At 39.2% G+C, this 27328-nt stretch overlaps 1 protein-coding gene across 2 annotated transcripts; it reads right to left on the reverse strand.

Moving 5' to 3' along the window:
* Positions 1–9145: 9145 nt before the first annotated feature.
* On the reverse strand, positions 9146–16045 carry slc52a3-2b (solute carrier family 52 member 3-2b). 2 transcript variants are annotated; one of them, XM_079240842.1, is made up of 4 exons: positions 15911–16045; positions 12842–13917; positions 12523–12646; positions 9146–9861 (listed from the first exon to the last, which is right to left on the reverse strand). In XM_079240842.1, exons 2-4 carry the CDS (start codon positions 13870–13872, stop codon positions 9649–9651), a joined length of 1368 nt encoding a protein of 455 aa, XP_079096968.1. In that variant the 5' UTR covers positions 13873–13917; positions 15911–16045; the 3' UTR covers positions 9146–9648. The 2 variants fall into 2 exon arrangements, with proteins under 2 accessions (XP_079096968.1, XP_079096969.1); XM_079240843.1 differs by having other exon boundaries at positions 15856–15945.
* Between the last annotated feature and the right edge of the window lie 11283 nt (positions 16046–27328).

The raw sequence follows: 27328 nt of genomic DNA on the forward strand, positions 1-27328 counted from the left end.
TTTTCATGTTTGGCTATGGCACAGGGCAAGTTGTTTAAATCACAATATCCAGCATTAGTCCAGACATTGTCAGAGGTGCCGCCAAAAAGCAAACATGGAAAACAGAACAGCCGGTTCAACTTAGGACATCCACACAGCCAATCCTTCCTTTTGTACCATTCACTCTGAAAAATACGAACAATTTTCTGACCCTTCCTTTGCTGAAGATCAGGTAGCTCATGTGTTGGTCTCCGATCATTCAAAAATTTACGTTTTTCCTCATAAGAAAGACGTGAAAACTGTTTCAGCCTCTCAAGAGAAGTCATTTTGCCGGTGAGCCCGCCAGCAAACTTCAGACCAGAGGATCAATTTACAAATTCTCTCTTAACGTACATAGATCATTTGCATAGTACAGTAACGTAAAATGGCAGATCACTACGCTGCCTAACGTAAAAAGGCAGAGTAGTGATCTCCCTTTTTACGTACATAATCTTCATATTAGAAACTAACTGCGCATGTGCAAACACACACCACTGCGATAATATGGGAGGTAAAGGCAGAGAAGCGCTGTGCCTTCAATAGAAGGCGTGGCCTGACCATATTAGCGTGCAATGATGAGTCACTTATGCAGCTTCATTTCATGGCCAGGAGGGGGTGCTGTTGATGTTTTTATTTTTATTGAACTATGAGGAGCATTAAATGCCAGCACTTTCAAGCATTACAGGCATTAAGAAATTCTAATTAGAAAACGTATTTTAAAGATCAGTAATTATAAAATAAAAGCTTTTTTTTTTTAAAAAATAAAATAAATCGAATCACTACAGTTAAATTATTTCACTTGATCCCTTTTGTCTTGGGTAGGCACTGCCTACCCTGCCTACCCTGACTGCACACCATTGTATGTATATATATATATATATATATATATATATATATATATATATATATATATATATATATATATATATATATATATATATATATATATATATATATATATACATATATATATATATATATATATATATATATATATATATATATATATATATATATATATATATATATATATACAGATGAAGAGTCTTCATCTTGTCAAATTATTCAACTGTCTGCTGCTCATGCTGACAGACTGACTTATTGACAGACAGTCCAACAGAAGCATCCCTTTAGGGAAGACAACACAGGCAAGCAAAAGAAGTCCATCTCTGATCACAATGATTGTAGCGCGTGCCTTTCCTCCCCGAGGTCCACATGTACACGCCACCTGGCAGAGGGCATGACTTAGAAGTTTCACTGTACAGATTTATAGTGTCTTTATTGCCCCACTTCCTCTCAGTTGTATTCCCAAAGAGCCCTTGATTTGGGCTTTTATAAAGCCAGTGCATAGGCACTGTGCTAGAGCTGCTGCCTTTCTCTCTCACAGCCATCTGCAGGCAGTAAATCCACAATATACCTCTGTTATGAAGGGCATGTTGAGAGAACCATGGGGGTGGCTTTAAGAGATGCTTTAAGAGATAATTGCTTGACCATACTCAGGGACCTGTGATAGTTCTGCCCCATAAGCCAGGGCTGTATTTGATCTCTTTTGGTCCCTTAAAGTCAGTTTTTGAGATTTCTTTATTCTTCAGAAACACATGTTAGATGATAATAAACAGACCCTGTTATCAGTTACCTTTGGAAACTAGATGAGGACCATGTGTGCGCGTGCATGTGTGGATTTGAGCATGTGTTTACACATGTTTGGGGTGGGACTGTCAAGCTCCGCAGGTGTACACAAGCTCCTTTTATAGGATCGTTTCACGTGTGACAGGTTCAGCAGATGACATGCTGACATGGTCACATCATTGCAGCCTCACAGACAAATCACCTTTTTAAAAGACACTTTAAGAGACGCTCAGAAAGGCAACCAGATGGGGTCTGGAAAATCTTGTGCCGTCTTTTATTCTCCATCTGCAATCATTCAGCTTGATTCGCTCTTTCTTTTGTGATGCGTGAAATGTTGTGCAAGGATTTATAAAATTCAGCGGCGGGACAGATGGTTGAGCTTAAGCAATGTGAAAAGTGTGAATTATCTTTAAGTGTCTGTTTATGTGATCACAACACGAGTTCTCTATTCTTCACATCAAAGTCGCAGCATTCACCAGCCCCAGTCTGAGAGCTCGAGTTCTTCAAGAAGGGAAGGAAGCAAATAAAAAAAATAAATAAATAAATTTTAAAAAAAAAGCTCAAGACATCCGAAGCAATCATTCTTCCATTGTTGCTGTAAATGTTTCGGTACATATGCAGAATGTTTATGTTGAAGGTAGCACGCATTAGGGAGGCTCTTAATGGCCTGCAGTAAAAGCTCTTGCTAGTCTGGAGTTCATGCAGGTGCAGACTCTTACAGTAGATAAAGGAGCCTGGCACTGGAGATGAGTTCACGACAATCACTGTGAGGCTTTTAGACGCCTTCTCCAAGCTCAATCTTCATTTCCCCTGACACTGATTTTGCAATAAGGATCCGGAGAAAAGGGGAATGTCCATCTATTCATTTTAATGATCCCTCATTATTGACTGTTGGCAGGGAGGGGGCGGGCAAAGGTAATGATTCTCAATCACTCCTCTTAAAGGAATAAGTCTCTAAATAAGGCCACTAATGGATGCCCAGCGTGACCAAAAGCTGACCCCTCATGTTACCCCTATGAAGGTACTTCCTGATATTAAAGGGCTTGCTGTTTGCTATTTCCTTTTGTTTTAAATTTTGTTGGTTATTGATAGTGACCGTGGATGTCACAACTTCTACCTGGTGTGTTAAAATGTACAATAAAAGAGCAAGCAAAATGAGACGATATAGCAATAAATATGAAGCTATTGGATTAGTTTAGCATGTACACAAAAATTAGACAGAAATAAGTTGAAAGATCAGTCAAAAGATACTTGAATCTCCCTCCAAAGCAGACAGTAGCAGACACATGAAATGTGTGAAAATTAAGCTCTTGTTTAAGGGATGTGTTACTTGCTAGCAGGCTATTTCTAGCTTGAAATTTGGCTTCAATAGAAGGTTACTTGAAATAAAACAAGACAAGATAGTTCCAAATATGAAGAAATAATGTTACTATCATCTTGTATGTTGACACTGAATAAATATGAGGCCGCAGCCAGAAAACTGTTAGCCTAGCTTTTCACAAAGACTTCCAACATGAGACAGCTAGCTTAGTTCAGTTAAGCATTTTGACTTTATTTTAATTTATTTATTTTTCAGATAATAACCAGGAAACTTTTAATTCTATTTTCAATAGTTATAATACCTGAAAACAGCATCTTAAAAATGTCTTTCGGACAAAAGACAGAGAGGGTAGTGTTTCATAATACTGGTAAGTTTTTATCCTTGGCAAGCTAAAGCCCAGCCAGTGCAGTACTTGAGCTAATGGGTTGCTGGATTATACATAAATATTTGCACTATTATGTTCAACAACCAGTCTCTTACTGAGCAGCACCAGTTTCTGACTGGCTGAACTCTGAAGTAGTTGACTTGAGGATGAATATAATCTCCATCAGCCTCTTAGCAGCCTTTATTTTCTTGCTAATAAACTTAGATTGTGTGTGTCACAATGCTCAAAATGGGATCTAGTTGTGGCACCAGCACAGCACCATTACCATTCACACCAGCGCTTGTGCTCCAGTCATCATCTTAAACACCAGCTGCTCCAAATGAATGCAATGCAAGAAGTCATATGAGAAAAACATTTTTATACAAAGAAAAGATAATCATACAATTATAGATTATTATTACTTTAACATAGCGTTTTAAGTTGTGTTTAGATTTTAGTGGTTTGTACCTTGTTGGTTTGCATGGCTGCCCAGACCTGCATTCTTCTAGCTCATCCTGGTCATCATCGTTCCATTCATCGGTGTGCGACATGTTAGAGATGGGATACTGAACAGCAAGTTGAGACAACTTCAAACTGTCCACCTCGCTGTATTTCAGTCAGTTCTTCTGTGAGCCACACAAATATTTCCTCAGGTCGAGAATGGCGACCATTAACAGAGCAACGGGCTGCATGGTGGCGTAGTGGTTAGCACTATGGCCTCACAGCAAGAAGGTCACCGGTTCTTCTGTGTGGAGTTTGCATGCTCTCCCCATGTATGCGTGGGTTCTCTCCAGGAACTCCAGCTTCCTCCCACCGTCCTCAGACATGGATGTTGGGTTGATTGGTTAATCTAAATTGTCCATAGGAGTGACTGTGAGTGTGACTGGTTGTTTGTCTCTGTGTTGGCTCTGTGATGGACTGGCGACCTGTCCAGGGTGTAGCCTGCTTTTGCCCAATGATTGCCGGGACCGACTCCATTGGACGAAGCGGTTTGAAAAATGAATCAATAACAGAGCAACACTGCTACCTGAACTAAATTTTGGAGAAACTAAGTCATTTTCCTGCACTCAAAGCTTCTTTTCGTGTTTATTCATGTGAATTTAGAGTTCTTTATCAGTAGCCTGTATTTCTTGCTATCATGCACTCACAATAACAAGGCATGCTTGTACAACTTTATATGGCTTTATTTTGGCCGCTATAAACTTGGTTATAAGTGGTTAAATGACTCAACACACCTGCATCCAACCTCTGCTGTCTTCAGCCTATCAGAGTAATGAACCAGACTTCTAACAGCTCTATCAGGCTCACTTCACACCCCTGAAGAAGTAGACTCATGTATTAGTCATTCTGAATGAATCGTCTGATGGATGTTCAGTGGGCGGTGGTGTTATTAGGAGGATTTATCTTCAAGGCTCCCCAAGTAATACCACACAAAACTGACCACAAGACAACCCTATCATCCTCAAATATTACCTGTCTCCTCCGCTGAACAGTATATGAATGTTTTATCATAAAAGCTTTTCTTTTTGCTAAGTGCCTCCTTGAGTGTTTGCTTTTAACTTTTGATTACTTTGTGTCCTGTTGCAAAGACGGAAAGAAATAAAAATAAATAAATAAAAAAAAACAAAACAAAAAGGCTTAGTCGATTTGAATATAATGGACTTAACAGGAAAGTCGATCTGTTTTGCTTCACTGACAGGGTAGTGTGTGTGTCACAGTGGTGGAATTTGACACAACGGGTGTGAAGGTCTACATAAATTGGTAATAAACTGAACTCTTATCTTCACATTGTCACAGTGAAGCCGAGCAAGTTGAGAGCCGCAGGAGAAAATAGACATGACACAATCACATAAATATAACAGTACGGCTGGCTTTTTGTATATGATCCACATGTTTCCGTCTGTGAGGAAATATAAGATGTCATGCATGTCAGTGTAAAAAGACTCATTTACAACCAGTAAAAGCAATCTGGTCAAACATCTCTGCGTTTGAAGTGGTGCATCAGATCTCATTGGATCTTTTTACATATGACAGCTGACTTTCTCTTTTATAAGGGCTCGAATCATTTAGAAGAAAAAATATTTGTCTCTCTTTGGGCCCAGACGCTGAGGTTTCCAAGCCTGAACCCTCCACTGCCTCCTCCTCTTCCACAAGGTTTTACCAGACGTCGCGTTGCGAGAGGGGAATGGTCGATTGCATAACGGCAGGCGAGACTTGATTGTTTCTGGCCTTCTCACAAAATTCAATCATTCTCTGCATACTCCAATCCCATGACGGCCCATTAAAGAGCAGCACAGGCTAGGATTTCCCCTCATGTGTTTTAAATTGAAATTACGGTCACAAAGTCTGCCGTGTGCACAAAGACAGGAAGACAAGATGCATGGAGAGGAGATGCCACACTAGTTGCAGGAGAGGAAGGCAGAGAATCATCCTGAAAAACATAGATGGTAACACTCCTCCTTTCTTTCCTTCTCTTACTAAAAACACCCTCACACATGTATTTAGACTGAGACTGCTGTCTGAATACCTGGGCATGTTTTAAACAAAAACTTTCAAATCAAGACTTGCTTTTCATGTTTCCGAGTATTCAGACAATGGTCAAGTCTTTCCAAACAGGTATACTACTTCTAAACTCAACACACCATAAGTCATTGGAACTGCAGGAGAAGATGAAGAGGATGGGTCATGTATGAGACACCAGTGGATGATGACCCCAGATGTTCTCCAAGGAGCCACTGGGATCTGAATCAGATTGACTGGCCGTGAGTTTCTCATTCCTGCTTGTCTCCATGGACTGGATGAAGGATAAACACACACGCTTCCACTCCTACACAAGGAACAAAGTCTCTGACTTAGTGTGGAGGATATGATGCATGCATGACTCCAGTTCCCTGGTGAACACCTGAGAGGAGATGCATCGCTGTTTTGCATTAAGTTGAGCTGTAAGCAATTTTTAGATGATTTTGTAAGTTCCAATATAAATACTGTTTTAATAAGAGCATGTAGTATAAACTTTTAAAACCTGTTTCAACATGAAGGACAGGTTACTTAAACACTGAATCTTACTGGGAGAACCAGAAAACTGAGCTAAAATAATATAATACTCCATTATCTTTATAACTCCTAAATGCTGCAGCAGCACCTGAGTCTTGGTGTTAGTTTGTCTTTATGAGACGTCCTTGCATCCTGGTGATGCGCTTCATATCATATGGTGACATCTAGTGGTACATTTATAAACATGTAGCTGTAAAGAGATTTGGAGTTCCACACGACTTGTACTTACTTTAAAAAATATAAATAGATGCTAACTTTTTAACTTTTTTCTTTTAAAAGTTAACCTTCTGATGCATGAATTATCAAAAACCAGCGTAGGTTGTTTTTTTTTATTTTTTTTACACTGAATATTTTGCTTCTACAGACATGTAAAAAAATTGTCTTTAGCATTATTTTACTTTTTATTTAGTTTGTTTATTTGTTTTTATCTATGCTATAGAAATACTTTCAAAATAAGATGTTGTCATATTCCTATAATAGAATATTCTATAAAATAGACTTATCTTTTCCTGTTTATCACAGAGATAAAGTTGGTAATGTACATGTAGATATGAAATTTTATATTATACATGTTTCTTCTTTAGAAAGGGGCAGCGTGTTGTGTAATGTCCACTGAATTGCAAACATACCATCCTCACTTATGATAATATTAGAAAACAACCTTTAAATAGTTGTCCACTGTAATGGACACCATGAATCAAAGGGTAAAGAGTGAAAATATAAAAATCCCCTGAAGTGTGTCAGAAGTCGGAGGTTAGATTTTGCTGATCAGGACCTTTACTTCAATTTAAAAATGACGACATGAATGAAACATAATTGTTGTACTCATGAAATTACTATCTTGGTTTAACATTTAGAATGATAAAATTGGAAATATAGACAATTTTTAGGACAAATCCATTGTGACAATACAACTACACTTAAAATGACTACATTAAAAACCAATTAATAATATAGAAAAGTCAGGGACTTGGCAACAATAAACAGATGTATTATCATGCAGTGATGCCTCTGCATTGTTACTGGCATGGAAGGGATTAAAGAGAAGGAATCATGCTGGCTTTTGGGAACCTTGTTTTTTTTTTTTTTTTTGAGTTGCAACCTGATTGACCAAACACACTTGTGGTCCCAGTATAACTTTTAGCTATTTCATAACCATGGAAAACACATCTGTGTTTGTTGCACAAGGTCAAAATATTCACCATGTCTTACAAAGAGCAAATGATGAGGCCATCTCTGGAGGTAGATATCTTAGCTCACTCTCTGAATTTGATGACATCACTAACTACTGAGTGCAGTTTTCAGTCTGATCTAAACTAAACTTCAGGACTTTGTTCTTCTGGCAGATGCATCTCTTCACAAAATCCCAGCAGCTGTTTTGCTTTTATTGGACAGTTACTTCTTGTAGTTATGAGCTGTTTTGTGTGTTATTATTGTTTCTCTCAAGGTTGTAATCCTCTCTGTAGCCAGGTGAAAAGAAGGTGTTGTCACTGGCATTATGACCATAATTTGAGCTATACTCAGACAATGTGTGGTTATCTGATAGCTCTTATCTCTGCACAGTCATTTCTAAGGATGGCTTTATGCGGGGCACATTGTGATAACTCTTCTACAAGCCAGTCGCTTGACATGCTGGTTATGGTCAATGTAGTTTGCCATCTCCTCTCCTCATGGATAAGTCTGTTTAATGTGTTTGAGCTTCCAGGATCAATTATTTTCTTCTTTTGTTCTCTTTAAAAACATAAATTGTTTCCATATTACATGTATTAACAAGCGCCTTTGACATGAATTAAGTACGTTAGTCACATATATTTAAGAAAAGTAGATCTATGGCGCTCTCTTGTGGTTTAAACATGCAAATGTGAGGACAAATTTCATCAAGAATTTTTTATGATCATATGTGTGATATTTGTTGGGATGGCAGTAGCTCAGGTGGCAGAGCTACTTGTTTTGTGACTTGAAGGTCTGCAGTTTGAGTCCTGCTCCCCTGCTTCAGCCCAGAGGGGGAATGATTTTTCTCTGAGGGTGGGTCCCAAGCCTGGATTAATGCAGAGGGTTGTGCCAGTAAGAGCATCTGGTGTAAAACGTGCCAATTCACCTGAGCAATGATTCACTGTTACCACCCCTTCAGCGGGACAACAACATATGTATGAGTTTTGTTAGTTCCCACAAACAATTTAAAGAAAATCCAACAAGAATTTTGTACTTTGCTGAACTAATTAATGTATTAAGATTAAAATTTTTGCATCTCTGGTGTATTGTAAGTTGTGTGTATCTATCATCATCTTAGAATCTTAAGGTAGAGCTACTATTGAAATATTCCTACATTCATCCATGTGTTTGAGTAATGGATGCAACGGTAATACAACAGATGTTAATTTTACATTAAATCTCCAACAGATTGTGTTTATCCTTTTTAATAGACTTTTAGTTTTGGACTGACTGTCCTTCATTTATACCCTGATTTCTTTTGTGAGTTTAAAGAGAAAAATCTTTGTTTGTCACACAAATATACACCCACCTGCAAAGAAAGAAGAGAAATGAAACTCAGTGAGCAAACTAAAGAATCCCGCCCCCTAAAAAAAAAAGAAAAACAAACAAACCTCTTACAGGTCTCCTTGGAAGGTTGCTTAAAATCCCTTTTAATTTGTTTTTCTTTCTCCTCTGCAGCAGCTGAGATAGGAACTAATTATACTTCACAATAACTTATTAAACACGCCGTATGATAATTGTCATAAAACAGCTGTTTATTTGGTATAACACACTCCACTCTAGTAACAGAAACAACTATTTCCCAGCAATAATTTTTTTTCTATAGAGTAAAAAGCACAATTCATCTTTATCTGCAATCAAGGCACAGTTTAAAGCCAAAACGTAACATAAGTTATAAAAGATGTAAAATCCATCAATAACACTTTAAAAGTTCAAGTAAAATGGCTTCTAAATTGATGAGGAATTGTAAAAGGTCTAAAATCCCTTCTGATTTGGTCTCCAGTGGTCTGACTGGACATGTAGATGTATCGTCAGGTTTTTGTAGTGTTCACTCCGCGTGACAATAAATATAAATAAATCAGACAGAAAAAATGCCAACAGAAGTGATGCAATACTGTGGGGAAAATGATCACCTGTGACCTTTCGGCTCTCCTAAAACCAGTTGGAATATGTAAAACTCATGGCTGCATTGAGTTCAGTGCAACTAAAATAAGTGCATTACAAGCTCAAGTTTGTACAGCAATATCTAACTTTGAAACAAATTCATGTCCTACGAGGGGCATTTGGTGTTGCAGGGGTCACCCGACCTGAAAAGCCCATAGACACTGACAAGTGGGAACATGGAGATAGCGCCGAGCATCGACCCCAGCTGCACTACAGCTCCGCACCACACGAGGGCGCTGTGGCCCTCGTCCCTCAGAATCACCCCGATGATGACCTTGACGTAGGACAGAGACAGGACAAACAGGATCCAGGCCAACACCTGCAGCAGAGAGGAGATCAATATGATGCATGAAATTACATCTGCTTAATAAAAGAGAACACAATGTGTTCATCTGTGCTGAGTTAGAAACTTTACGTAGTATTTTCTTCCTTCTACATGCAGCTGTCACTTAAAAACGTGTTTAACCATGTTAATAATGTTGTACTTTATCATTTTATCTCTCTGCTCTTATGTTTTATTTAAAATACAAGACCGGTCTAAACTGTAGGATGACTTTCCTATTGGATTTAGTGAGAAATTATCCCAAACCTTTGAGCAGTCTGTGCTCCAAATGTCATTTCCCTCTGAATTATTTTGTAAAAAGTGTTGAAAAAAAATTAATGATCATAGTCATGCTTAAATTCATCATAAGACAAGGTGAAAAGTAAAGAAAAAAAAAAACATTTGTGAGATTTTGGAGATCTTGTGATAAAAGTTTTGATCTCTGATAAAACTATCACTGCCATTAGAATGAGGTTTGGTTTGTCTAACAATCAACAGTTTGGCTTCAAATTTAAAAATCCAATTTTCTTCTTTCCACCTTTTTAAACAAACAAACAAAAAAACTTGGGATTTGAGATGATTTTCCATCCATGTCTTTTTCTGCCGTCTTGGTGAAAATCCTTATACACATTTGGACTGGCACAATGTGCATGTTTAAACTGGGCCATGCAGTGGGCGCAGGTGTTGTTCTGCTGGATTTTGTTGTCATTTTCATTCAGGATGACTTTTGTTTTGCTTTTCGCTTAAATCTGTTGCCTGTTAATTTTTACTTTCTTTTGCTTCATTCGTTCATTTGTTTGTTAATTCATTTCGTTAGTCGCCCTGAAGTTTGGGTTGTCTGGGTTTTTTGGGCTGTTATTCTTTGTAAATCTATATTCCTTGGATTAGAAGTCTTTCTATTCTGGTTCTGTAAACATAGCAGTGTCTTGCTCTTGTTGTACTTTGTATGGTTTATCCCCCTGTTTGTTGTGTGTGTTTACTTTCTGCTTCTTCTTTTTAATTAACCTCCAGGTGTCGCCTACAGGAAGCCTTGACTCTCCTATTTTGACAGTTTCACAACGGTTCACATGTTGAATATTGGGACCTAACAGGATGGATCAGAGTGGAAAACAACACACAGGTGAAGTTTACTTAATCTACCTACACATCCAGCTGGTGAGTCAGTGACAAACACCTGACATTATCAACGGTCCAAATGTGAACAACTTTAAACATTGTATTTGCTTTTAGCCCCTCTAACATGCATTATGTCTTTTCCAAAACAGATTAAAATCACCTAAAGGGAGTTTTTAAATCTAATTACTGTTTTCTAAATGGGAGTGATATCAGAATCCAGAGATATAACCTCTCTGGATCACTTTCAAAGAAAACTTTTTAGAAAACTACTGAATGAAATTGGCTTGAAAGAATAAAATTCAAAATAACTATCAAATGAATGCCTTTGCCAGTAACAGTAAAATCACCCTTTGACTAAACTGTGAGCATTTCCAGCTAGTGTTTGATTCCCAAATATGTGTGTTTTTTTTAATGAATTGCCAGGAAGAAAGATCAGACATCTCGTTTGGGGAAAATAATTAAAGAAGAAAGTGGTGTCTCAGGCCATGCATGTCACTGGAGTTTTCAACCAATCAGGGGAGAGCTGTGTGGCCAGAGTGATACAGAAGCATTGTCCAGCAAGAAGAGAGCAAAATCAGTCTCTGCACTTTCCTGACTGTAGCTGCATGCAGTTCATTTGAAAGTGGAAGATCTTTAATGAACATGTATTGCTACAAAAGCAACATTGCTTAAAGTTTCACCTCATATATCCTGAGCTTCAGCAAAGTTTTGTCTGATTGGCTCTCCTGACATGGCATGGCAGATGGTACTGCACACTGAATAAACTGGATTTAGGTAAGCAGGACTTTGTAAAAACATGTTTCACCTAATGACAAATTTAAAAGTTGATGTAAATCGTTTCTCTCTGTGTTGCACTTTCCACTGCTTGAGCAGATCCAGTGGAACTGTTTTCACATACGAACACCAGAGATTTCCAGAAAATGTGCAAACAATTTGGTCTGGAATTTTCCTGTAGTTGCTATTCACATCCTGCACTTCACAGCAGGAGATTCTGTGCTGGAAATGCGGGAGGAGGTGCTGGGGAGCGTCACGATAGAGCACACAGAATGCAGGTTATGCTGTGGAACACTGTAGAAATCACACAGCATCAAATCAGAGCATGTGTAAAAATTGCTTTGTTTTTTATAGAAATTGTGAAATAATGCCATTTCCATCTATTTTACACAAATATATAGAGACAGACAGGTTTAAAAATCTCAAAGTTTAGATTTTCATCCAAATCATTCTGATAAAAGTTTACCTGGTTAGGATTTAGGACCTGCTATGAGCCTTTATTATAAAAGAAATATGTTGTAATCCACTACTTTATGAAGGGTGTGGACCATTGCAAAGATCACTGCCCTAATACAATCAGACAGGATTGAGCTGTGATGATTGCAAAACATGCGGATGCCATTGTATGCCCCACTTCATCAGAAATCTGAAAATATGAGTGGGTATGATGTGTGGGTGGAACCTGTATTCATCTTCAAGGTGCAGCATGACTCAGCAAGCCAGTCTGACTGCTCAGCAGGCATGCAATGATTGATTAAAAAGTCTTACTATGACTACAGTTCCAGAGGTACTGTGGACCAGCAAAGGGCAGGGGCTCAGAGCAGCCATGGCCATGATGTAAGCTCCAAATCCAGTTCCGAACATGGTCAAAAAACCCATGAAGATAAGAGACCTGAAACAAAATTGTGTGAAACATGAATATTTGGTTAAGTCACCTTGAGATTGTATCTCGTAATCACATTTATATGTCACTACAACAACTGCAAATAAACTTTTCTTCTTTCACACCATTTTACAGCACCCTGTGGGGTGATCACTGGCATTTATTTTAATGGAATCAACTATTATTAGGATCTTCATTTCTCACCTGTATGGAATGAACATGGCAATGAAGCAGGCCACAGGGTTAGCAACGGCAGCCATGGTGGCAGCTAGATGGTAGGCCTTATTCCCATAAGGCAGACAGGAGTAGGACTGCACTGAGGGGAGCACGGCATTGGTCAGAGCATTGACCCAAGCCAGAACCATAAAGATGAAGGCCACCTCAAGGTTGCTATAGGTCCCTCTCCCAAAAGAGCTTTTGGGTTCCTTCCTCATGGCTTCTAGGGGACTAATCATTGGCTTCTGCTCCGGTGTCTGGGCGTGCAAAGACAAACCTTGCTCCCTTTTCTCATGTTCCAGATCTCCACTGAAGTACCGGTCACTCTTCCTCTCCCGAGCCACAGCTGGGTGGTGGTTGAGAAGTATGAAGGCTACTAGGCATACAACCATCATGGCACTTAGAAACACAAAGAAGACCTGGACGGAGAATTTGGCCGGCTGGTAGATGACTTTCAGCTCATCAATGTTCACCATACTGGAATTAATCGCTGATGTGTTTTCACCCAAAGTGGCATTTTCGCAGTGGGCCACACCAACACCCTGAATGAGGGCCACTAATGCAGGAACAAGACCACTAAGGCCTTCACCTGCAAAATAGGTTGTGAGATATTGTGGACGCAGGCGCATCATGAAAGGCAGGAAGGTGACAGATGACGTGCAGTCCACCACAGACAGCAGGAAGCTTAAAACCAGCAGGGGTACGCTGTGATTCGAGTCTGCTCTGGTCACTGTGTGCTTCCAGAAGAAGGCCAGCAGGAATGTAGCGACTATCCCCAAGCCTACGATACAATAGATGACCGGCCGCTCATCCAGGGTGCCTGGCCGAAAGCGGTGCATCAAGGTGATGAAGAGAGGACCTATGTTGGCCATTTGAATGAGAACAGTAAGGTAAGAGGGCAGGTACCAGCCCTCTGCAATCTCTGGTACAATCAGGGGAAGCTCCACCCACATCCCATTGATGGCCACCCAAGAGCCCATGCCGAACAGGCATGCCAGCACATGAGTTAACAGCGACATGATGGAAGTAGGAATGGGTAAAAAAAAAAAGTAGACGTGAACAATCTGAAACAGATCAAGAACACAGGAAGGTTTGATTAGTGGCATTTAGAGGATATTACACCCTTTAAATATTTCAGTTTTATCAAACTATGTAACTTATAGCTGCTGTATTTACTGAGTTTCACACTTGTGGAGTCTTTTTTCTGGACAGAAGATCTTTGGTTTTCAGCCATTTTCATAAAAACCCCATGGTTTGGTTCACAGTTGGAAACAAACCATGATCCATGAGAAAACCAGCAAGCATTCTACTGTATCTGATCCTTTCAGTCTTACACCCTGCTGCCATGAGTGAAACATCACTGTAATCAGATGTGCCTTGAGCACTGGGAGAGCGGTGGTGGAAAAGGACACACATTTACACTGGCGAATGAGGGACTTAACAAGCCCAGTTTTCTTCCTGAGAATGTGTGGACGTTATTAAAATTCATCCTGTGGGATGCAACATCATGGTAACATACTACATTATGCTTTATGTTTGGTTTTTCTGGCACATTTCCCACATGGGTCAAAGTTATACAGACTTTAATCTTGATGGGCTTTGACATAACAATTGCAGGGTTACCTTGAGATCTTATGATGGACTTTATGGGTTCCTGGAGACTTTTATTGCTTCTAAAAGTTTCTTCTTTAAACTTATAGAACTGTTTGACATTAATCTACACAACTTGCATATGTATCTATTCACAGGTAATTAATATTATTTTAAAATCTCTCATTAGCAATTACTTGTACATGATTCTCTTCCACTCGAATTATAAATATTTAAATGTTACAATGTTTTGCTGCCACTAAAATAGAAAAATCGGAAGTGTGAGATACTCCAAGTTGTTTTGGTTAAAGTCATATTGGGAAAATATCTGCTTTTTTGTTTCTTGGTTGAACTGCTGTGCGGTAATTTGTCATAAAATCAAATGTTGATGATCGAGCTGAACTTAACCTTAGAAATTTACATACAAATTTCTAAAATTTTTGTATTTTACACATTAAAAGTCATACAATGACTCAGCATCTTTCTGTAGCAAAGACAACAGCAGGCAACACCATACATGTCAGAGGTTTAAGTATGCACAGTTTGCTCATTAATACATCCTAAAAGCGATATATGTTATAGATTTAGATATGTAAATGTGTTCATATAATTAAGTTTATCCTGTAAAATAAGGATTAAGTGGCATTTTATGTGTTTAACTACATCTTTATTCACTGTTGGACAGCTCTAAAGAACATTTTTTACACTTCTGCACAACAAGAATGATATAAGGTGTCCTCTTACCAGCAAAAACATCTTAATATATTGTCGCTAAATAAGGATAACTTGAGATTTCATTAGGTTTAAAGCACTTTGTTCTTGTGAATGACTTTCCCAGTGCGTGTCTCTCTCTACCTCCACCTTCATCTCTTACATGCAGTGTCCAGCAATGGATGCCTGACCTTTCACACACTGACACAGTGGTCCCATAAAAAGCCCCATGTGCTGCACATATTAAAGGGCAGTGATTGTTAAGCTGTTTCATAAAGTCAAATCTGTAATTAGTGAAGGATTAGCTCCACTTAGAAATAGAAACTGGAAAGTTTGAGTTAATTAAAATGATACAGTGTTTGCCATCTTGAAGCCAGTTAGTGTCATGTGTGGTGTCTCAACATAATGTCAAAGAGTCCTTTTTTTAAATGGTGTGAGGAAATAAAAGTTAAAAATATGGAAAACAGTGCTTTAGGTATACCCACAAGAGGGTTCAATAAAGCAGAAGTTGTTAATGGGAAAATTGTAATACAAATCCAAAATTTCAATATAAGTCATGTGAATCAGAAAATACAGGAACAAGGAAATTCTTTAAGCTTTAGATGAAAATCTACAATTCAAACTTAGTAGTTTGGTCAGTTTTCATCCAAGGCACTGATAAAAAGATCAGCATGAGGCTTTGGGTTGCTGGATAAACCTACTTCCTTCCTCCATCAGCTCCGTGCTGTCCTCAGGTAGCAGATTTTTGTCTCTTACCTTCTCCAGACCAGAGAAACCAGCTTCCCTTCGATCTCTCGCCTTCCCTTCGATCTCTCGCCTTCTCTCAATTGTGATCACAGTTTTTCCAGTTACATCTGCCGCAAATATATGTGTGTGCGTCCACTTCCTCCCTCCTTTCTCCCCCCCCCCCCAACACACACACTCTTTCACACTCTCACAGGCTTACATTCTGCTTCCTTGTCTTTGCTGCACTCGATGGGGGGAGGGACTGCACAGGCGCACATGTTGTCCTCCAGCATGACACTTGCATCATCTCACTGTTAGAGGGTGGTTTCAAAACCAGGCAGCCATGTGCTCTACCTCTGATTCAGGAAGCCCAGTGATAGGATGGAGATAACTCCTCCCTCTCACTCCTCCAGCCCCTCCCCCAACAAACAGACAGACCTTGTGATCTGCCCGCCTTTAAACACGCAGGCAGCAGAGTGTGTGTGTTAGGACTCCAGCTGCTTATAGATTCACACTCACTGGAGAAAGACTATATTATATTTAGCTGGCTTGGCCTTCGACTCCTCCACGAGTCAATCTTGGTGTCACAGTGCACCGGAGTTCCTCTTAAACCAAACAAACTTCTTGCATGTGGCTTATCTCACGTTTCACAAACGGTAAATACAGTTAGTCAAATGAGAGGACTGGTTTTGTGAGTTTGGTGTGTCCAGTGGAAATGCGACAGTGCAGGTTTGGATTTACAGTAACGCAGCTTTCATTGTTTTATTTTTTATTTGTTTATGTTGAATACGTGAAATATTTATATAGTTTGAGGAAAGTTGCAACTTTTTTTTAAAAAATAGAATGATAGTACTCCATTTAGACATATCCTATAAGCTGCATAAACTAAATAAATGTCTTTTTGCAAGCACCTATATCGCTCACAGATGTAGCTTGTTTCGAGGTTTTTCAGCCACCAGCACGATTGGATTTACTAGGATCTGGTTCTGAATCCAACAAGAACGTTATAGCTGACATTTACAAAGTTCTTAGTATTTACTGGCTTATTCTCTATTCTCTTAATATGTTGTTAATATTGTAAACACAGTACAAGTTCATTTAACATTTTACCATTTACCATATTCGATTGAATCTAGCTGTGTAATTTTATGCTTTCAATTCAACAAAAATCTGAAAATCTGTCAGATTATCAAATGAAGTTTTTTGGATTTGAAGATGGTTAACAAATGCATGTGGCACAGAGCAGGTTTGAAATGTTTTTAAAATTCAAACTAACCCAAACCAGGGACAAAACAGGTCAGCGTGATATAAAACACTAACACTGTTCAGCAAATTAAATCTGTTCATCATGAAAATCCACTCACCTGTCTGTGGGAACAGAGGCACGCTGTCAGTTTTAGTGAAAGGTTGCACGAGTGCAGCGATGCGTAACAGGGCAGGAGTCCTCTGATGCTGCTAGAGTCTGCACTGAATTGTTGGCTTTGAACCGTGTTCGTCTGAAAATCTGAGTCTCTGCCATGTGACTGCTCAAGGCTGAGCCAGGGGTTTGGCTCAGGAACCAAAGTCCCAAGCATGCAGGGCAAGTAGGTGGATGAAGGGAATCGAAAGGTCAGGTGGCAGGAAAGAGAAAAGGATGGAGAACAGAGAAGGGTTTGAATATTGGGGTAAAATTGGTAGAAATCATGCAGAGATGTGGTTTTACTAAACGTTTGGTTGTTGGTGGGCAGCTTAGGCATGCAGAAGTTGGCTTTGAACTGCTTTCAATGTGTTGTGAACGTGGGTTTGGTCGGGCTCAAGCTGGCTTTTGTTCAGAACAAATTCCAGCTTAAAAGAAAGACCCCTGTGGAGCACTAACTTCTTTGCACGGCGTATCATTATTTCCCTTTTACACCAACCCCTGAAATGACAGGAGCTTCAAATTTCTTCCCTAAGTGAAAATAATTGCTTCGTTAAGTCATGCGATACATCGAATTACACAAAAAACGAACATTGCCTTTAATTTGAAATTTGTATTTCTAATTCATTTAAAATTCAGTGTTTTGTCTCTATCAGAACCAAAAAAAACCAACTTTTACTCCCATTCTGTTTCACTCCTTTTTTTAATTTGCATGTTTGATAGTGACGTTTTCAGTGTAGAGATTCATGAACATCAACTTTTATTTGCAGAAGTTATATCACTGCTTATAAGATGATGATGGCACGGCGGCTGTTTTGTTAACCTAAAAAAATCACTACATGATAAATGATTGTTTGTATTGCGAGTTGAAGGCTCCAATGTCCAGGTAAAAATATGTCCAGCACTGTACTGGTGGGACTCTGCTGCGAGCAAATCAGGGCAAATATTTTTACAGAAGTACAATACTCTGCTGTCTTTCTCATAACTGCTGAGCTCTCTGTTTGAACAAATATGTCTGTGTTTTTGGTACTGTGTGTACTCTGCAAGTGCATCTGAAAGAGTCGCTTGTTACACATCAACAGGAGGGCAGCTTGACATGGAAATCTACAGATGAAATGTCTTTAGTTTAACCTTGATTAAGACAAAACATTGTTGCCTGACCTACAGACTGGTTATGTAGTCATTCAGCTCAGCAAATAGAGATTTATTCATCATACAGAGAACAACACACAATGATGTCCAAGATAAGGAAATGTCACATACTGGCTTTTTCTTGTTGTTAGTGGATAAAGGGAAAATAATGGTGATTTCACATCATTAAGAATCTGAGTTGGGTAACAGAGAATCTAAAGCAGACTATCGTCTGATTCTGCAAGTCCATTGGCTCGTTGTTTTGATTTTACTACTGCAGCTTTATTGTTTTGGCTTACTCCGAGATCTTTTTCCAACAGCAGCTGTGTTCAACCAAAGATGCTGTGGCAGAGTCAGCATGTAGCTATCTACCCGTAAAAACCCTGAACATAAACACCTTGTATTGTTAGTGGACGTAGCATAGGTCTCACCCAAAAACAGACCTAATTCAGTTTTAACTGAGGAAGTATTTGTCATGGAATTAGACGTACAAGTGCAAGAAAAAGTGTATAAAATCACTGCTGTATAATTTTGAAAAAATACTGAAGTTAAGGGTAATTTTTGATCTGAAAATATTTTGTATTGCAAGATAAGGAATTCTTTTTTTTAATAATGTCATAATTATAATTGATAAAACACAGAATACTTAGTTTATATACAGGAGTTGGAAGCTAAAACACTGAAAGCTGTTGAGAGCTGAGCCATCATTTATTTTTCACAACTTTAGAAGAAAACTTGATACATCTAAAACCAAAAAGAAACTTTCTCTGTCCAGCGACACGGCTGCAGGCTGTCTTACACATGCACATCCGTAAAACTTTTCAGTTGTTTTAGATGGTAAACTAATTTGCTCTGCTGATGGTTCTGTTAGCTTTTAGCATTAGCTTGTCCTTTTGAAAAGCTTTGAGTCCTCACTTAAACTACTCAGACAGTATTCAGAATAAGACACTGACCTTTAAGTACTTAGAGAGAAAATCTGAAATATTACTGAAGAGTAATGTCAGTGTTGCCTTCAGAAATTCTGCAGAGTTGTGCAGAACTACGTAGGTTGTTTCTAGATGGAAACAACAACTTACTCTTTCTAAACAAAACAAAAGTTGTCTCTATCCCATCATCAGGTGTGTGACAGTAAGCCTGTGTGAAAACGTGATCATATTTAGTATCTTTCACAGAGGAAAAGAGAGAAACATGAGGCCCAGTTCCCAGTCCTTGCCTGGAGCGAGGAAGAGGTGTGCTTACTTAGACTGAAGAGTGACGGTCACGTCCGGCTCTTATGGTGGGAGGAGGCTCCTCCCCTCTGGAGCAGACGTGACCTCCGTCTGCCAGTCAGGACTGGTGTAATGTAGAAGAGCTTCTGGGGACAGCGTCTGGGGGCTTGTCCCATAGTGAGATACCGCACTCATGTTTCAGAGAACCGGGGGTTAATTTCTTAACCTAAAGTTAGTCGCCTTCATTCTTAGTGTTTTTCATTCTTTGCAGCTCTCATTGCATTGATCTGACCACTGCAGGAAACTGCGTCAGCTTTCAGAGGCACTCTGGAAAGAGACTGTGCTTTAGTTGCTCAGCAACAACAAAAACAGCTGACGAGGTGGTGAACACAGGGGAGTTCAAGTGCAAGACGACTGGCTGAAAAGCAACCTTCTTTGTAGATTTCTTTTGTAGGTTGCTTTTGTTTCCTAACAGTTACGTTATCATGTTTACCTAAGGGTAATGTCAATGCTACCTTCAGAGATCATGCCCAATCTCCAAGATGACAAAAGTTAATAAATACAATTTTTAAAGAACTGAAAATGTCAGAAATAAAACAATTCAAATAGAAAAAAAAAAACAACTACACACACACACACACATATATATATATATATATATATATATATATATATATATATATATATATATATATATATATATATATATATATATATATATATATATGTATATATATATATATGTATATATATATATATATATATATATATATATATATATGTATATATATATATATATATATATATATACATATATATATATATATGTATATATATATATATATATATATATATACATATATATATATATATGTATATATATATATATATACATATATATATATATGTATATATATATATATATATATGTATATATGTATGTGTACTGTCTTTTCATTTAGTGCTGATTTAGTTTGTCATTGAACAGTGAGCCCACTAAATTCAATAATTCTCATTTGTGTTTAAGTTTTTGCCATAAATAAATAAAAGTACCAGTTTGAATATTTATTGCAAATACTTGTATTTTATTACAAAAAACATTTTCTTTTATATAAGTGGACATAAAATTAGTAGAGAGATTTGTCTACAATTTCCCCTATATGAGACATCAGAATGAGCGCTGGGTATAGAAACATTTACAGTACAGACAGATTAGTGTGCATAGTAACAAGAGTGAAATCTGTCTTCTGCATTTCATACAACACAGTAAATCATCAACATGATCTGAAGAGGACAAATGTATTTCATCATGTAAAAAATTGACTATAAAATCCCTTTGACATCTGCATAGGCCAAATGAATCCAGCAACCTCAAGCAGACACATAGTAGAAAAAGATGACTTACAAATACAGCAGTTACACAGTTAATAACATAACTAGAGTATGAAATTAGTTAAAAACCAGTAAGTGTAGAAGTGCATTGACAGGAAATGAAATAAGACTTATAGTTTTTAACCAACAATGCTAAAGGAAACACGTTGAATGTTTTCTTTCACAGATTTAACAGAGAAGGGAAATACCATCGCAATCATGTGACATTTCATTGTAATAATTCTTCCTTTTTATTTGACACCAATGAAGATTAGAGTTCATGTTTCAAACCTAAGTCTACATGACAACTGTCAACTTCATGTATATGCATGTATATATACATATATATATGTGTGTGTGTGTCTGTGTGAAATTTTATGGGGGAAAAAAATGTGCTAATCTAAGAGTTTTCTGCAAGGTTTACAAGGTTTAATGTCACAATGATAACCAAACGTCTACACATTCACAGTAATGTTCCATAAGAAAAACATACATCCAAAAGGCAAAACCAGTCCTGAGAAAATAATCTCTACAAATCATTAATGGCCTGTCACATTTCAGTGCAATCTTCATTACACATTCTTCAGTGTTTAAAATGTCCTCACAATGACAAATAATAAAAATAACTACTAGAAAACAGTGTGGCCCTGCCTACAACATCATGCTCATTTAATAACATAAAATAAAAAAATAATCACAAAAAAGAAGGACAGCATGCTGTAGCCTTCACAGAGTCATGATTTTGGTATGTGAGGCTTTTATTTGGACACTCGTGGGACAGCCAGACAGCACAAGCCCTTCACATGCCATCTGTACATGTATGTGAGTTCCGGCTGCATGTTAAGGAGTTAAGCCAGCTTCTGGTAATGCCTCTATTAGCTCATTTCCACAACTTGAAAGGAGTAGCAATATGAACAAAAACAGCTCTGGTTTCAGCAAGGCTGCAGCTGCCATGCGATAAGCATCCATGCAGAACTTCTGACTGTCTAGGTAATCACATATAAACGTAGAAAAAGCAAGAGGAGGCATTAAAGACTACTTGTCTTTGTCCTGATTTGACTATTCATTGTCCATACAAAGACATGACTTCTCCCGTCACCTCAGGGAACCCCGTCTGAACTTTTTCCTCAGTTTCAGTAGATCAGAGGTAACAGACTGCGTTGTTTTTCAGACTTTTCCTCTGCTTGTCCCCGTTTCGGTGCCTCAAGGCCGCGTTTGAGGTTAAGCGCTGCCGCCTTCGTGCGGTGCTCTGAAGCAGCAGTAATCATGTGGGCAACCTTTCAACTTCATCTGCAAACAGGAGTTTGGTTGACTTCCCCATCATTTTTACAAGTGTGAACAGTGGAATTCTGCAGGGTGCATGACACAGCGGATTTTTTCTGACCTGAAGGTGAGGGGGAGTTGTCCTCCCCTGCTGTAGCGAACTGCAGATCCGAATCCAGAGCAGCGATGGAGCTCCTGGGGCGGATACACCGGTCACCTGAGAAACTCCTCCGAAGTAATGCCTAAAAGCAGACATGTTGCACGAGTTAATGTTTAGTTTAGTGTTTTGCATCAAAAACTTTTCCAGAAATGTTTTTATTATTTTTTTTTTTTTAGGTTTTATTTATTTCTGCTTTAACATTCTAAGCTGTGATCAGCCCTGAAGCTAAAAATGTCAAGTTAAACCACTGTTATGTGGTTTAACAAAAGATTGTTTGAATGAAAATAAGCAACAACATAAACTTTCCTTTAACAGGAAAAAAGATCATTCTTATTTCAATACGCAGCAGGAATATTATTGTATTGCTTGATCCTGTCAGACAAACACGGCAGTTTCACAATGACTGATGCTTTTACTGCAGCTTGCCTTGCGTGTCATGGGGCTGGTGGGGGCAGAGGCGCTGCTGTAAAGGCTGAGGCTTGAATTGGACCGGCTCACAGTCAGACCCTTAGTGGTGCTTCCTGTTGGTGACAAGTACTTCTCCTTGATCTTCAGGTTGGTTCGACCTTTTACTGTCGGTGACAGACGGGAGATGTGACAAAACATCAAGCAGGCGTATACACATAACTAAAGATGTTGAGCTTTCTTTCTTTTGTCCTTTTTAATCGGGATATTTTATAAGATGCATTGTTTGCTGTGAAATAATCACTAAAGTTCCAGTGAAAGTATGTTTAAATGTTTTTACACGATCAATACTGCATATATAGCGTTGTCTTGTTAGTAAAATAAAACTCCGATACACAATCCTCACAGAAAACTGTCTAAAAAAGTTCAGAACCTGCATGAAACCAGCAGGCTAATTGACTAAAATTTCATCCAAATAAATTAAAAAAGTTAGCAGTGATTGGACCACTCGAGTCAACCAATAAGGTAACACTAGACATTTGTGGTAACAGAGAACCACCAGGATTTCTCTTTACTTTGTATGAAGAGGTAAATAGTTTGTTTTTAGCTGTTAAATAACAATAAAATGATCCATGTTTTGAATGAAACATTGCCTGGTTGTCTTAAAGAACTGACTAAATAAATAAATAATGTTGCTTCAGATCATACTCATCACTAACTGGAGCTATTCTTTAGTAAAGGCAGAGATTAACTGATTTAAAATGCAAGCTGGATAAAATATTATCTATAAGAGACGATCTGGCCTCAGAAAAAGGTTTGATTGACATCTGAAAACTACATAAATAATTTCAGCTCTTTGAATGTGAAATGGATTTTACTTGTTGTTACTGATGATCTAATAGTTTGTCTTTGTAAAGAATGTGGTTTAAACGCACCTCTGCAGGGGTCATTCTTGACCAGGAATTCATCCAGAGCAGTCCACCCCCCTCCGACCCGGACCATCAAGGTGCTACGCAGGATTCGAACCATTCGCAGCTGCTGAGAGTCTCCGAACTACAGCAGACAGACAGAGAAGATGTTTACAGCTACACAGGTAACAGCATGCAAGACGGGGATATTTTTACTCCACATTTTTCTGCAATTCCCGATTTCTGTCCGTTTTAACCAGAAATGTAAACCATGAACCACGTAAAGCTTCAGGTTTTACTTTAACTCCTCCTTCATCCATGTATTTAAAACCAAGACTCACTCTGTATCTGTTGGCACTTATTTGCTCCACTTGGAATCTCTTGGGACAGCTGCACTGCGATACCTGCCGACTCACCTACACAGGACAAAATAATGACGATGACGATGGTACATGTACTACTCTAACTTCATGGCTTTTCTTTTGCACCTTCTGATCGTACCTCTTCATTAATCTGATCTGCATCCAGGGTTTTCCTGTAGGGGTCTCTGCTGGGGTGGAGTGCACTCACAAACTCATAATAGTCAATGAAGCCGTCGTTATTCATGTCGAAAATGTTGGCCACTGCGTTCATCTCCAGGGAGTTGGTTGGAAATTCTACAGAGTGGTAATTAAAGGAGACATCTTAACTACATAGACATGACAGGATGTCATTGTTTGACTTTATTTAAGATAAATGGAGATTCATTTGAAACTTAAGCATGATAATAATTAGCAAGAGAGTCTTACTAGAGGCAAGGACGTAATCGACAAACTCTTTCTGGCTGATCCTCCCGTCCTGGTCGCGGTCAATGCTTCGGAAAACATCTAAAATCCGAGATTTCAAGTGACTAATCCACTGTATGTAACGCTTTCGCCACATATTGAAGTCAAAGTTGGCAAACTCCTCCATCTGCAGAGAAAAGCGGAGCGTTGCATCCTCTGTGGCATGTTGCTGTTAGCATTCAGGTTTTATGGCACGAGTCTGTAAGTCTAAACTAGAAGACCAAACCCCAAAACCTATTGGCTACCCAAGCATGCTCATATTTTGCATTGATTTGTTAAAAGGCCCACTAACCTCTCTGAGTGTTTGCTGGTGTTGTTCCAAGCGGTTTTGTCTCGCCACGGCCTGGTGCCAAAGTTTCTGCCACTGACTGACCAGCTGACTGAGCTGTGGGGTCTGTGGCTCGAGGTTCTCCAGGGGGACTGGTATGGGAGGAGGCAGCCTCATAGCACTCCTTCTCTCTGGAAGGAGAGACGATCACACGAGAGTCCATAAATCAGACGAGATAAGAACATATATGTACAGCTGGTCATCAAGGCAACGCTGTCTTACTTGTAAGAGGCCGCTTGCTTGGAGAAACCTGGTGTTTGGGCAGAATCTTGTGTTTGCAGGACTTTGTGGCATGTTCAACCTCTGGAAACTTTTTATTCAGTTCCTCCATCAATACCTGCAAGAAGAGACATAAGTGATTAAAGATATTCCTGGTTCTTGAACATTGTTCAGTTGAACTGTTCATCATACAGAGGAGGGGGAAACCGTACTCTGTGCTGCTCAATGAGTTCTTGGTTCTGCTCGGTGGTCTCGGCCGGAGGCTCTAGATCTCGCAGGGTGAGAGCTTCTTCTGCTGAGGAGATCCAGTCTAGCAGTCGCTGGACTTCTTCTTTTTCTGCCTCAAGTGATGTTAAGCTGGCCTGGATCTTCTGGCCCTGCTGCTGGGCCCAGGTCTGAACCTGACTCAGAAAAAACAGGAAAAATCAGTTTAATCAAGTACTTGAATGTTAGAGGCATTTTAGGGTACCTGATTTAAATATCTTGTGAGAAACACTCCACCTCTTCATAGCGGGTCTTTGTGACACTGATCCAGGACTTCAGGGTGATTATGGAGTCTGGGTGACAGGAGGCCAGAATCTCCTCACCCAGAGTCTGGATGTTCTCCAGTTCACCTGCCTGAGCCTTCAAGGCATCCAGTGACTCCTGAAGATCACAGAAAATATTTCATTTACTTTTTATCCAATAATAGAAGCTATTCAGTCAAAATAACATTTGCTAATGCAAATAACATTTGCTAATGCATGGTCTCACACACACACACACACACACACACACACACACACACACACACACACACACACACACACACACACACACACACACACAGGTTCGGTTTTTATGTCTTTTTATGACTTATGTTGCCATGTAAATGCAGTTTTGGGGCTCTAAAAACACACAGAATGCATTTCAAAGGGAAGATTTTCTGATTAACCAAATAAAAGGCGTTAATGTGAACATGGACATTCTTTCTATCACAGGAATCATCAACCCAGGTCGACGAGGGACGGTTTCCTGCAGGTTTTCCAAGTGTCCCTGCTGGAACACTTCTGACGCCGAATTAGGCAAGACCTGCACATATCCACTAAATGCACACTGTTCTGAATCAGGTGTGTTGCAGCAGAGACACTTGGAAAGCCTGCAGGACACTGGTCCTCGAGGACCTGGATCGAGGGTCCCTGCTCTATCCCAAAGAAAAATGTTTGTTGGTCAGGATCCCCGTCTTCACACCTGGATTCCCACCTTGTTTGACTGTCCTTGAGTCAGACACTGAATCCTTATCAGCTTCTTGTTGTACTGTAGCAGCTCTCCCGACCTCCCCAAAAGCAGATATGAAGGAGAAAAGAATTTCCCTCTCAGCAGTGGCAAAGTAACTTCTTATACTGACCTCGTGCTGTTTGCGGAAGGTAAGCAAACCATCCTCCTCCTCCGGTACGACCCCATATTTTAGGATCCTCTCTGCTTCAGTAAGTCTCTCCATGAAAGCGTGAACAAGACCGTCAAACTTCTCAGCCTAAAGAGGTCAGAAAGAAATGACCCGGATAGGAGAGGAAGAGTGTTATCTGGCAGCATCAGGCCACTTTTAACTGCTTTGTCTCTGCTTATTAATGGAAACTCTCTTCTGGATCCATAAATCAGATCACATATAAAAAGATGGAAGAAGGTTTTACTTTCACTCTTGTGCATGTGAATTTATGTCCTTTACTGTTTGTGAGCAGTACCTGCTGAAGCGCAGCCTCCAGCCTGTCCTGCTTGCTGACTGATAGCTTGCACACAGCGTCCCAGCGGCCCTCAAGTTCATCCATCTGCTCCTGCAGCCAGTGAGCATCTGCCGTACTGCTCCTTGTCAGATCCCTCACGGAGCGCTTCAGGGTCCGAATGCATCCAGCTCGTTTGCCCAGCTCCTTCTGGAAGGCCTGTGATGAAAGTTAATTCAAATTATTACCACTAACATCCATCTTAATCTCCCAAAGGAACTAAATTGTGAAGATTAATCAGTACCAGTTCAGGAATAATACATATTTGCACTTTTCCAAACACAAGACCATTATACACTCCTCTGTGTGTGCTTAGTTATGAAAGTGAAACTCCAAAATACGTCAAAATAACACACCAATAAGCACAGCTGCTGTGTTTCACATGTCTGTGCAGTATATAGCAGAACATGAAATATTAAATTAACGCTAAACTATCAGCAAAACTCTAAACAGAATCAACTCATTTGTGTCATTTCTG

The sequence above is a fragment of the Telmatherina bonti genome (genome assembly GCF_933228915.1).
Source record: "Telmatherina bonti genome assembly, chromosome: 5".
Classification (NCBI taxonomy): Eukaryota; Metazoa; Chordata; class Actinopteri; order Atheriniformes; family Telmatherinidae; genus Telmatherina; species Telmatherina bonti.

Excerpts from the sequence above, each read along its gene's own strand:
- slc52a3-2b (XM_079240842.1), bottom strand. The coding sequence starts at position 13,872 with ATGTCGCTGTTAACTCATGTGCTGGCATGCCTGTTCGGCATGGGCTCT. Across the intron at positions 12,647-12,841 it reads GCCATGTTCATTCCATACAG|GTCTCTTATCTTCATGGGTT; the intron begins GTGAGAAATGAA and ends ATTTTGTTTCAG. Across the intron at positions 9,862-12,522 it reads CCTCTGGAACTGTAGTCATA|GTGTTGGCCTGGATCCTGTT; the intron begins GTAAGACTTTTT and ends TCTCTGCTGCAG.